Below are 13,843 nucleotides of genomic sequence, written 5' to 3' on the forward strand. Positions count from 1 at the left end.
GAAGAAGAAGCTGAAAGACACCAGACCCAATAATGCAAATGAGCTAAAGGCCGCTATTGAAGCATCCTGGTCATCCATAACACCTCAGCAGTGCCACAGGCTGATTGCCTCCATGCCAAGCCGCATTGATGCAGTAATCCGTGCAAAAGGATTCCCAACCAAGTACTGAGTGCATTAATTGACATTTTCAAATGTTTGATTTTGTTTTTCTGTTATAAATATATTTTTTTTACTTGGTCTGAGGAAATATTCTAATTTTTTGAGATAGGATTTTTGAGTTTTCTTAAGCTGTATGCCATAATCAGCAATATTAAAATAATAAAAGGCTTGCAATATTTCAGTTGATGTGTAATGAATACAGAATGTATGACATTTTCATGTTTTTAGTTGCATTACAGAAAATAAAGGACTTTATCACAATATTCAAATTTTCTGAGACAGTCCTGTATATATATATATATATATATATATATATATATATATATATATATATATATATATATATATATATATATATATATATATATATATATATATACACACAGTATAAATGTGTATATATATATATATATATATATATATATATATATATATATATATATATATATATATACACAGTATAAATATATATATATATATATATATATATATATATATATACACATGTATATATACGTACTGTATATATGTATGTATATATATGTATATATATACACATGTATATATACGTACTGTATATATGTATGTATATATATGTATATATATATTATATATATGTATGTGTGTATATATATATATATATATATATATATATATATATATATATATATATATATATATATATACACACATACATATATATAATATATATACATATATATACATACATATATACAGTACGTATATATACATGTGTATATATATACATATATATACATATATATACTATGCATTAATATATATTAAACTAATCATGTTTCTTTTTAAAAATGGGGATACATATTATTTAAGTACATGAAATAATAAATACATATGTTCCGTTTGAATTGATTTAATTACAGTTGTATCATTACACATATAGAGTTATACATTATCATTGTATATTTTTGTATATATATTTTTAATTATTTAGTTGTAAGTATGTTTAATATTTTATTAAATAATTTAAATGATTAAGTAATAAATTAATAAATGCATCAATGTTTTTTGGGGGTGTATAAGTTATCTATATTGTATGTAAACAGTAAAACCCTTGTTTATTGCCTGACCATGGTAAATTAATTTCTGTTAAGTAGGAATAATTCATTATAAATCAAATATTTTCATAGTTAAAGTATAAAAAACGTTTTCACAACCTTCTAAATAAGTTTTTATTTTAAACATTTTGAGAGCCCACTAGACATGAAATAACACCCACATAGTCACCTTTACACTCATTTATTCCATAATGCTGCTTGAGGCTGAGCCAATCAGTGACCATGCTACTGAACAGTGGGATCTGATTGGTTTAGTCTCATCTACTCTAGTGGCCAAAACCACTGAAGTATTGATATTTATATTTCATTTACCCACTTTTTGCCTTGAAATGCTTAATTTACGCCATCCAAAAAACATACAAATATGTTTTTAAAAAACAAAATCTGCAAAACCGCAAACTTTGAAGCCTGTTGCGGCGAGAGACGACTGGATATTGTATGTGCAGACTTGATGGACACCTTGTATTTTCTGCTCTGTTCATTGTAAGAAAGTATTTTTATTTTTTACCAGACCCTAAATATAGTGACCCCTAGAGTGCGTCCAGAGGACTGCAGTGTCGGTTTGCTACCTAGGAACCACGACAAGAATCGCAGCATGGATGTTCTCTCTGCAGACCGCTGCCTGCCTTTCCTCATTTCTGTGGACGGCGAGAGCTCCAACTACATCAACGCCGCTTTGATGGACGTAAGGATTGACGCAGCTTGCTTGTGTGAATGTGTATGTATGTGTGGGTTTGTGTGTGTGTGTGTGTACTTGTGTGAACGCTTACTCACGCATTCAATCTTGACTCCCCCAGAGCCACAAACAGCCGGCGGCGTTCATTGTTACCCAACATCCTTTGCCAAACACCATGGGCGACTTCTGGAGGCTGGTGTTTGACTACAACTGCTCGTCCATCGTCATGCTCAACGAAATGGACGCCACACAGGTACGCCAACGCATCGTGAAACAAAGCCATGGCCACACTTGCTCTAGGCAAAAATGTATTTTGAATGTGAATTTGTATAATCATACAACCTGTCATGATTCACTTAAATAGGATTATAAATATATCAAGTTTCCTTTTACTCTATAGTATGAGGTTATCTGATTAATGTAGGATTTTTATTAGTAGATCATAATAATATATATTTATTATGATTTTTATAATTATTATTTTGGTGCATGTCCTGTGGGTTAAGCCTCCCCTGTCTTTAAAACCTAGTGATACTGCTGTTTTTAACTTTAATCAAGGTTCCTTGAAAGCACCACAGTTACAGTATGTGCTATGTGATGCAAAAGTGAAACAAACCCCGGATTGTGAACGCCGCCACCACGGAACGTCTCCACCATCCGACAATCCCCGTTCTGATGCGCATCGTTGCAGCTCCGCATTCCAGCAAAGTAGCACGTACTTTTACGAGATATTGCGAATCACATGACACGGGAAGTTGTAGTAAAGTGACCCACAAACCGTTTATTCTGTCCTACCAGAGGAGCTGAAGCAAATCAACTTGGTCCTGCCATTTGAGATACGTAAATGCTGCTAAATGGCAACATTGCGGAATGTCGCAAGCTTTGCCATGCATCAATACCAACAGGCGGGCGTCTGTGATGGCACTTACTTGACTTGACTCGTGGAGAAGACGACAATTTTGCCTTGCAGAAGATTACTTTATTTTTCTATTTGTAGTAAACAACAACACAACTGTCACATCAACCCTGGAGAGCATTGTACAAACACGCCTACACACACACCCCAAAGCTGCCACAAATGATTGGAGAATGCGGAAAAAACTGTGGACACTTTGTGATTTGGATAACATCGGACCGTCTGCCCCGCAGAATGAATTTGAGGACCAGTCATAGCCAATTTACAGTGAAAAGCATTCTTTTCACATATTTCAGCACATTTTCACTCACATACAAAACATTCTAACTTGGTTGGTTTTCCTGGCTTCGAAGGACAATGCGGCGATGACACAACAAACTCCCTTTTTGTCTCTCATGGACACACACCTGTTGTTGTTGACTTTGGACTGACTATCGGCTGCGCAACACCAAGGCCGCGGAACAGAGACACGCGACAGGCTTACACACACACATGCACCTACAAAAAATATACGCCACACACACATACCCCACCCCTCATCCAACGCCCTTGATGCAAATCCTTTAGGGGTGATGGACGGCTGGGCAGCGCCTGAAGAGCTGCAGCCCAGCACCATGGCTCACACACATACACACACACAAACACACACACACACACACACACACACACACTCTCTCCGGCTTTCCCGGCCCCCGTATCAGCTGGTATTTGACACAGGCCTCGAAATAGCTGTCCAGGATATGCCTGTAAAATTATTCTTTGATTTTGGACCTCCAGAATCAGCATGTCCTCATCCATTTGTGTCAACGAGCCTTTGACAAGTTCGACTTCAGGTCTGTCTTCACCCATTAGGACGTTTCAAAGTGTAAAATTGCATTCGCCTTGAAAATTGAGTATTTTATTTTAAAAGTAAACTGGACAATTTACGTTGTCTTTGTGCATGACTTCCTGTCCCACACAAACAGATTTGAGCTAAATTGATTCGTTGTGTTGCTCCATCAGGCGAATATAGAAGTTTTGCGTTAATTTAGCGCGGGGATGCTTTACGACACTGCAGTGGGTTCAGTGGCGGTAGAAATCGACACATTGACTTGAATGGGAAGGGAACGAGTCCCTTGTCGTGGTGACAGCGTTCCGCAGCCATTCCGCATCCAGTGGAAATCCGGGGTTAATCAAGACATTGCTTGATGTTACCACAATCATATTTATTATGTTTTTGCCTTTCTTCTATCACCTCATCCTGGTTCCCAAATGTGGGAGCTGTGAGTGAATACATGAATGTGAGCTTTGACGACGTAATGAGTGAACACTGACATGGTCCATGCCAATTTTTTTGCTATAGAACAGGGGTGTCTAACTCATTTTAGATTGGGGGCCACATGGAGAAAAATCTACTCCCAAGTGGGCCAGACTAGTAAAATAACGGCACGGTAACTTAAAAATAAAGACAACTGCAGATTGTTTGTTTTGTTTAAAAATAGAACAAGCACGTTATGAAAACGTACAAATCATAATGTTGTTGTTGGTTTTTTTTACACTAACATGTTGCAGTTAGTAGTATTCTAACTTCATTTGTCGTTGTTTATACTTTCTGAATAAATGATGTGATAATGTTCATCAGTCAACTCATTAGGGTTGATTTTCAATTTATCAAGATAAAAAAATAATGTCAAAATCAAATTACAGGATGTTATTTATGTAGTTTGATCATTTTCCTTGACTGATGTACTAACATCATGTGGTTTATTTTTTTTTACATATGTAGCATCATCTACAAAGATTCAAATAATTTCTATTGTGACATCTAGTGCAGTGGTCCCCAACCTTTTTGTAGCTGGGGACCGGTCAACGCTTGAAAATTTGTCCCACGGACCGGGGGGGGTGTATTTTTTTTTTCTTTTTCATAAAGAAATACAATCATGTGTGCTTACGGACTGTATCCCTGCAGACTGTATTGATCTATATTGATATATAATGTATATATTGTGTTTTTTATGTTGATTTAATAAAAAAAAATAAAAAAATAAAAACATTTATTTATTTATTTTATTTTTTTAAATTTCTTGACCACTGATCTAGTGGACACATTTAGAACAGCGGTTTCTTTCATTCAAAAATTCGGGCTCATTTTCATACGTAGCAAACTCATCCTGCGGGCCGAATAAAACCTGTTCGCGACCCCCTGCTATAGAAGGAATTAACCATTTTTGCAAGGGGGTGTAGCTAATGTTATACATTCCTGATTTGAGTAAAACAACATATTATCTGAACTTTTACGACTTCTATGCGCTGCACCAGACCTTTCTCCTCTCGATTGCAATTCATGCCAGCGAGCACTTTGCACTAAATAAATCATCAGAACGTGTCAAAAAAAAAAAAATCCATAAAGTCAGCAGTAAAAGTGACTAACATTATTGTATTCCTCCTCCACCTCCTCCTTCTCTTTTAGTTGTGTATGCAGTACTGGCCGGAGAAAAGCTCGTGTTGTTATGGTCCCATTCAGGTGGAATTCATCTCAGCTGACATCGACGATGACATCATCAATCGCATCTTCAGGATCTGCAACATGGCCAGGGTACGTCTCCCAGTTGGTCGCCACACATATTTGTCACACAGCATATCAAACTAGGCCAAGTGAGTCTCTGGAGGACCCCCTACCCTCGGCCCCCTGTCCTCTTCCGTTCTCCTCGTCTCATTGTCCTTTCAATCAATAAGGCTCGCACTTTAGCGGCGCCCTGTTGTCGGCAGACTCCAGTGTTACCTCATCAACCTGCCGCCCCCACTCTCCACATTCAGCATCTCGCCGGTCGCACACATTGCCAGCGGAGCGTGAAATAGTCTGAATCATAGCCAGCCGGCCGCCAAGCCATCAGGTGCAGAGAGGGGAGGGTGTTATAAAAACCACAGGCTCCAAACATTCCTCACGAGGAAGGGGAGAAACATAAGATACGCGCTGCCTTCGTCTTAGGCCGCCACGGCAAATCGGCCTGACAGCGGCGGCAGAGTTTTTCTATTTCAGTCCGACGGATGCCAAGATGCCTCGGGCCCAGTCGAGCAAAAAGTGCCGTGAAATTGAATTAAAGGTTTCCCGGATAACAAAAGACGTTTAGTGAGCGAACAACAAGCTTTTTCGACGTGAAAAATGAATCATTTCACTCAAAGTAATTAAGGAGGAAATAAGATGACTGCCGCTGGCGTCACTTTGACATTTTTACTGAGGAAGAAGCGGTTCCCTTTCTTCCGTCTTTTAACGCTTTTATTTTTACACAATTTCTTTATTGATTTTCAATTTTTGGTGAAAAAAGGAGATAACAAAAGACATACTCATCAATGTCAGCTACACAAAATAAGAAATAAACAAAATAAAATAAAATAAAAATGAACATTACACACATCCACATTGTATTATAATGTAGGTGGCTCTGTACCCCATTGCCTGATATAGTCCAGTAAAGGTTTCCACATACCTTCAATGTCCTCTGCCCTCCCACCAACATTGTAAGTCAGTTTTTCCAATGTGACATAGTTTGCCATTCTTTATTCGTAGATTTATTGATGGTACATATTTTTTTTCTAAAATATTGCAATCAATCTCTTGGCCTACAGTAGTCCAAAGTCAATCAAGTAAGTAAGTAAGTACATTTTATTTATAAAGCGCTTTTCAGAGATAAAATCACAAAGCGCTTTACAAAACATAGGTAAAGTAAAACAACAATTCAATTTAAAACAACAGGGGCAACATCATAAAAGGATACAAAGTGGATTGAAAAGTATACTTAAAAGGTGTATTAACTAAAAGCTTTAATAAAAAGACAAGTTTTCAAATGTTTCTTAAAAGTTTCAACACAGTCAAGATCACGTAGGGACAGGTGCAAATTGTTCCAGTGTCTGGGAGCTATAGCTTGGAATGCCAGGGGCCGTACTTATCAAGCTTCTTAGAGTGCCATTTTACACTTAAGTCCTGAGAATTTGCGAAATTTAGTCCTACTCTCAAACTTAAGAATAAAGCTTTTTATCAACTTTCTTATGTCTAAGAATCACTCCTACTCTCCACGATATTCAAGAGACCTTCAGAGGTGTCTTAAGTGGTTAGGAGTTGCCAGCAGGGGATGGCACTGAGGCGAGAGAGACGTGCGCGAACATTCAGGGAGCGGAACGATGTTCTGGATTTGTTTGATGACGAGCAGCTGATCAAACGGTATCGTTTAGACAGAGCGGGTATTTATTTTTGTCACAGATTTAATACTTTTCGATTCCATGTTGATTTCTGCATGTGGCTGCAGTGGGCTAGTATATATAGAGCCACCACACCAGTTTCAAATTAGTTGCCTAATTAATGAATTGGAAAGAAAATGTTATGACAGTAGCGTATGTGTGTGGCCGTGAGGTGAGTGACGTCAGTGAGTGGTGTGGGCGACAGAAGAGAGGGAGCGGTAGCGTGAGTGCCGGCGGGGACTAGTTTGTTTTGTATTATTTTGTAGTTTATTGTCAAAATATACACTCCCATTGTCCACTTAAATATTTTCCAAGATATTTCTTTATTCTTAGACAACGGATTCCCTTCAGTGATAGGTCATTTCTATGGACACAGAAATGACGTCACCTAAAATTCCATTTACGGCACATAGTAATGTCGTAATTCAGCTCTGAGTGTGACACTTAAGATTCAGTCCTACACTTCGCTGAAAGTGTGAGTAAGACGCTTGATAACTAACTTTTAAGTGCAGCTTTCAGCGAAGAATTCATTTACTCTTAGTCAACTCTTAGCAGACCTTCTTAGGAGTAATTCTGAGAAGCTTGATAAGTACGGCCCCAGGTCTCCACTGGTTTTAAACACGTTTTGGGCTCTTTAGAAGACCTGGCCTGAAGACTGGAGGCTTCGCCCTGAAGAGTAGGGGCATAGAAAGTCAGTGATGTACTGAGGGGCCCCCACCATGCAACGCACGGAATGTCAGGACTAAAATCTTAAACTCAATGCGGAATTTAACTAGAAGCCAATGAAGACTGGATAAAACGGGGATGATATGGGCTGGTTCTGGGTGCACCGGTCAAAAGTCTGGCAGCCGCATTTTGTACAGTCTTAAGTTGACTTGTTGAAGAGAGTGAAGAGAGAATTGCAATAGTCAATGCGAGACGAAATGAACGCGTGAATGATCATTTCAAACACAATCAAGGTGAATTCCCTTGCACAAACCACAACATCTTTTGGGTAGATCTCTCAGGCAAAAAGTTTTGCTTGCTGATGTACATTTACTCTGAAAATGTTGGACATGATCCGGTCCATTTCTGTCCAACATCTTTGTCATTTAGGGCCTGTCTAAACACAGTGAAACAAAGTATCTTGTTCTTTTACACATTAAGTACAGGTGTCTGAATTATCAGGAGACAAGCTATTCAACTTAACATGTGTTTTGTAAGTCCTCATCAACTACTTATATTGTAATATTCTCATTCTTGTGTTAATTGTTTGTTTCTGGGCCTTTAGGCATGCTCTATTCCAATCCTCTTCCAACACATGTTCCACAAAGTCTGAGTTAAATGTTAAATGGTAATGGGTTATACTTGTATAGCGCTTTTCTACCTTCAAGGTACTCAAAGCGCTTTGACACTATTTCCACATTCACCCATTCACACACCACTTTCACACACACATTCACACACTGATAGTGGGAGCTGCCATGCGAGGCCTTAACCACGACCCATCAAGAGCAAGGTTGAAGTGTCTTGTTCAAGGACATAACGGACGTGACTAGGTCGGTAGGAGCCATACTTGCCAACCCTCCCGTTTTTAGCGGGAGAATCCCGATATTCAGCGCCTCTCCGACAACCTCCCGGCAGAGATTTTCTCCCGACAAACTCCCGGTATTCAGCCGGAGCTGGAGGCCACTCCCCCTCCAGCTCAATGCGGACCTGAGACCGAGTGGGGACAGCCTGTTCTCACGTCTGCTTTCCCACAAAATAAACAGCTTGCCTGCCCAAAGACGTCATAACATCTAGGGCTTTTATAGAGTGCACAACTGCGCACACAACAAGAGACGAAGCAGAAGAACGAGGAAATTACAGACATGGCGGCCGAAATGATATACTCATCATGAACCGAGAAGTTAAACAGGACAATACTGCCATCTAATGGATAGCCACTGGAACACTGAAATTCAAGTATTTTTTTTTTTTTCTATGTAAATAAATTAAAAAAAATATATAGCTAGAATTCACTGAAAGTCAAGTATTTCATATATATACCTGTGTGTATATAATATATATATATATATATATATATATATATATATATATAATATATATATACATATATATATATATATATATATATATATATATATATATATCATATATATATATATATATATATATATATATATATATAATATTTATATTAAACATATATATATATATATATATATATATATATATATATATGTATGTGTGGGAAAAAAAATCACAAGACTATTTCATCTTTCATCTATTTCATTCATGAAATAGTCTTGTGATTTTTTTTCCCACACATACATATTACGCTCTACCACGGTATCGAGCACTATTTTTTGGATAATCTAATTAAGACATATATATATATATATATATATATATATATATATATATATATATATATATATATATATATATATATATATATATATATATATATATATGAAATACTCGAGTTGGTGAATTCTAGCTGTAAATAACCACGCCCCCCCCCCCCCCCCCACACACACACAACACACACACACACACACCTCACCTCCCGATATTGGAGGTCTCAAGGTTGGCAAGTATGGTAGGAGCTGGGGATCAAACCTGGAACCCTCAATGTTGCTGGCACTGCCACTCTCCCAAACGCGCCCCGCCGTCCCCTTTAATGCCTCTAATTTGTCAGTAGAAGATTCATCATCATAAGATACCAAAGCTAAGTACTACAATGAAATGTGGCCTTTTTCCGTAAGTTGTGCATTTTTGCTAATAATTTGCACATTATTTTAGTGTCACACCCCATTAAACGTATGGGTTGAAAGGAAGAATGTTCTGTAGAGGGTTTGCCTTGCTTTAAAATCAATGTTATAATTGCCAATAGTAATGAGTTTGAGAGGGTTTCATTTTGAAATGATCCATTAAACATATCTAACATTGGAGCAAGTAACTTGTCTTTGAACTTTTTATAACATTCAATGGGTAAGCCATCTGGTCCAAGCACCTTAATGCTCTTAATGCTTTGAATTGCTATTGAGATTTGTTCAATAGTTAAATCACGATCTAATTCCATTTTTTTATCGTCTGTTAATGTTTAAAATTGATATAGATCAAGAAATTTGTTTTGTTCGTCGTTTTAGATGTTTCTGATTTATGTTACAATTGGTAATACTCTTTAATGCTGTCTTTATTTCCAGTAGATCCTAGTTGTGTCACCGTATGAGGTCCTAATGCAATTGGTCTTTCCAATTGCATCTTTTTGATTTGCCGAGATAGCAGTTTTCCAGCTTTCTCTACTTGATCGTAATAAGTCTGCCTCAACCACAAAAGACCAACATGTGCTACTTTATCAGCTGATAGTTTGTTGTATTCGGTTCTTAGTAGCAGTAGGTCTTTCTTTTTCTTTAACAGAGTCATAGTTCGCATTAAGGTTTATTTCCAAGTCTTTAATTTGCCTTTCTAAAGTTTCCATTTCTTTTCTTTTTTCCTTTGATTTCGTACTTGTATAGCTAATTAGTTCCCCTCTAATGTACGCTTTAAATGCCTCCAAACTTATACTTGCGTTGGTTTCATTTGAGTTGAATTCAAAGTAAGTATCAATTGTATTCCCTACGTGGTTAACAAAGTCTGGGTTTTGTAGCCAACTCACACACAAGCGCCAATTTGGCGGGGTATGAAAACATTTCTCGATATGCATTATTAGTGAGATAGCAGCATGATCACTAATCCCTATGACATCATACCAGCATGCTTGAACTTTGAATACAAGCTCTTGTGATACTTAGACTTAGACAAACTTTATTGAGCCACAAGGGAAATAGTTCCACACAGTAGCTCAGTTACAAAGGATGGAAAGGATAATATAGGTATAAAGTAGACAAAAAATGTACCATAGTAGCAATATAAAATATAACATACTGTATATGTAATATGTACATATTACATATACAGTATATAATATATACTGATATATTATATTATTATATTATATTATATTTGTATATATGTGCAATATTACAGTATATGTAACAGCTGCAGCAAAAAAAAGGGCAGCATAAAATAGAGAGTAGATCCAGCAGAAAATATACGTTCTTGAAGGAGTTCTTGAATCGAACACTGTGGGAACGAAGATGAAGAAGCCTGTTAGAGTATGAGCTCCGCTGTCCCTCAATTGTCTGGTGGAGTGCGTGGGCCTCCAACTGAGTGCCAATAGTTTGGCCGGCTTTCCGGATCAGTTTGTCAATCCGGTTAAAATCCCTTTTGCTGGTGCTGCTCCCCCAACAAACCACTGCAAAGTACAGGGCACAAAGAAATAATCAATGCGAGAGCGAGATCTTAAACACAGACGAGTGACAAGAATATTCTTTATTACTTGGATTACGCTCCCTCCATATCTCAACCAAGTTAAAATCAGCTATGCATTGTTTGATTAATTTTCTAGTTTGAGCCTTGGTAGTGTCGATGCCCATAGAGCGAACCAACTGTGGATCTAGAGTGCGATTAAAGTATCATCCAACAATACAACAATACAACTGTCATGTCTTTTGATCATGTTTTGTTTGGGTATGTTCTGTTTGGTTTTTGGACTCTTTTAGTTTCTGTTTACGCTCCATTGTTTTTGTCACCATAGCAACCCATTAGTTTTCACCTGATTCATTTGGACTCACGCACCTGTTGCCAATCATGTCACTATTATTTAAGCCTGTCATTTTCTGTTGGTCGGCCTGGCGACATTACCTCTGATACCCATGCTACCCTTGTTACCTGATGATACCCTTGATATCATAGTCCATGCCATAGTTCTTGTCACAGTAAGTGTTCATTTGTTTCATGTCCATAGTTTTGCCTTTGTGCTAGTTTTTTGTTGTCATAGCCAAGTTTGTATCTCCGCCTTGTGCGCATCTTTTGTTTGTTCCTTTTTATAGTAAAATTAAATTATGTCTTTACCTTCACGTCGTGTCCAGTCAAGTCATTTTGCATCTTGGGAAAACAATCCCCCCAGTAATTTGCGTCGCCATAGTCCACGCCATGACAACAACTTCCGTGTAATGTAGACAAAGTAAGAAAACAAATCTTCAAAAAATGTAGGATTATCCTCATTTGGTCCATATATGCTTACTAAATTCAGTTTCAGTGAAAGTAGGCTGAGTTGAACAATTACTTGTATTGTTTTGGTCACTTGAAATGGTATATCTTTATGAATCAAAATGATAACGCCCCTAGCATAATTGTTGTACAATGCATGTATCACCAGGCCAGGTCAATGATTCTGAGGTTGTTAAGTATGATTTTTGTAGAAACACTATCTTTGATTTAAGACATTTAACTCTGTTTATAACCTGCTTCAGTTTGCCGCTACATCTGTAAGTGCAAGTTAAAACTCTACTATGCAAAGTGAAAGCCATTTATCAACAACACCCAGAAACGCTGCCGGCTTTGCTCTGCCCGAGCTCATCTAAGATGGACTAGCCCCCTAACATTCCAACTAGTCACCTGAATAATTTTAAAATTAGTAGTTTTCCTATTCTCCATTAAGTATTATTAATGAGACAAAAGCTATCCTTTACATAAACCATTGCTTTGTGGAGTGTGGAGTAATGTAACAAATAATTGGACATATACACACAAAAAACATATATTTGACACTTAAAGCCCCCCTTACTCAGAGTTAACCGTGGGGCTGGTGCTGATCCACCTAATCGAGGACTAGCTACAACTATGACAACCCGACCTCCCCCTCAAAAAAGGTGGGTAGAAGTGCGTCCCCACACATTGCAAAATTGCACATTCGATTAACCCTTAGTATTCGTATTATTTAAACCGTAACAAATAAATACACTTTAATAATAAATAAATACTTTGTTGTAGTAGCACCAGGCTCTCAACACATTGTTATGACTAATTTGGAAGTTCACTTTGGAGATAGGAATAGGTGTATCTTCCCTTTGTGGAGGACTCTCACCTTGCAGGGATTATAGGTGAATCCGCAAAATGTTTTTTTCTCGGCAAAGACTTCCCTGATGTTGCTGAAGTCGTTGCGTTGTTTCATGCTTTCTGCAGAGAAGTCCTCTGGTTTAGCCGAACGAAGGACCGAAAATATAACGATAAATGTCAACATTGTGTACGTGCTGAAAGCTTCATTTATGATCGCTGCCTATGGTAAAAGCTTAAGCTTTTAGGTTTTGTTCACGTTAGCTTTCTTTTGTTTAGACATTCTAAGTTGGCGCTTTACGAAACACTCGTAGCGAAAATACGAATAATATCAAGATAATACTTACATTGGGAAATAATAAACATTAAAAGTATATCAAACAAACCTTTAACAAAGTGAACACTGCAAACTCATGCATGCTTCGACTTTGTTTCACTGGACTGGATTGTGTGCTACTTTTCTGGTCGTCGTTTCCACAAATCTTGCACTTTTCCGCCCTCATGATAACCTCTGGAGGAACTCTGAAGAAACAATTATCCTTTCCGCGATTTGAACGATTTGTACAGCCGAAAACCACACAAGCATAGGACATTTGTTCTTCAAGAAAGGCTAAATGGCGCCTAGTACACATTGAGAACAGAGCTAGCTTGACCACCACGCATATTTGATGGTAGGGACGGCACGTGAGCAGGACGTGACGTCACTAACATCCCAGAAATAGGCAACTATGAGCTAGCAGCTACACAACAGCTAAGCACACAATACTACACTTGCGAGACATACATAATAATTGTCCTATATTGAACTAGATTGCATTCTAAAACAGCACATTGTCAATATAGAAAGTATCAAAT

The 13,843-nt window shown here is 37.6% G+C and overlaps 1 protein-coding gene across 11 annotated transcripts in view; it reads left to right on the plus strand.

Moving 5' to 3' along the window:
* ptprt (protein tyrosine phosphatase receptor type T) overlaps positions 1-13,843 on the plus strand; it is a 541,100-nt gene that overhangs the window by 519,047 nt on the left and 8,210 nt on the right. For all 11 annotated transcript variants that reach the window (XM_062050776.1, XM_062050836.1, XM_062050792.1 and 8 more), the window contains 3 exons: positions 1,768-1,941; positions 2,054-2,185; positions 5,298-5,423. In XM_062050776.1, the coding sequence (XP_061906760.1) occupies positions 1,768-1,941; positions 2,054-2,185; positions 5,298-5,423 (432 nt within the window). The remainder of the gene's footprint in view (positions 1-1,767; positions 1,942-2,053; positions 2,186-5,297; positions 5,424-13,843) is intronic.

This window comes from Entelurus aequoreus, linkage group LG01 (assembly GCF_033978785.1).
Source record: "Entelurus aequoreus isolate RoL-2023_Sb linkage group LG01, RoL_Eaeq_v1.1, whole genome shotgun sequence".
In the NCBI taxonomy this organism is placed as follows: Eukaryota; Metazoa; Chordata; class Actinopteri; order Syngnathiformes; family Syngnathidae; genus Entelurus; species Entelurus aequoreus.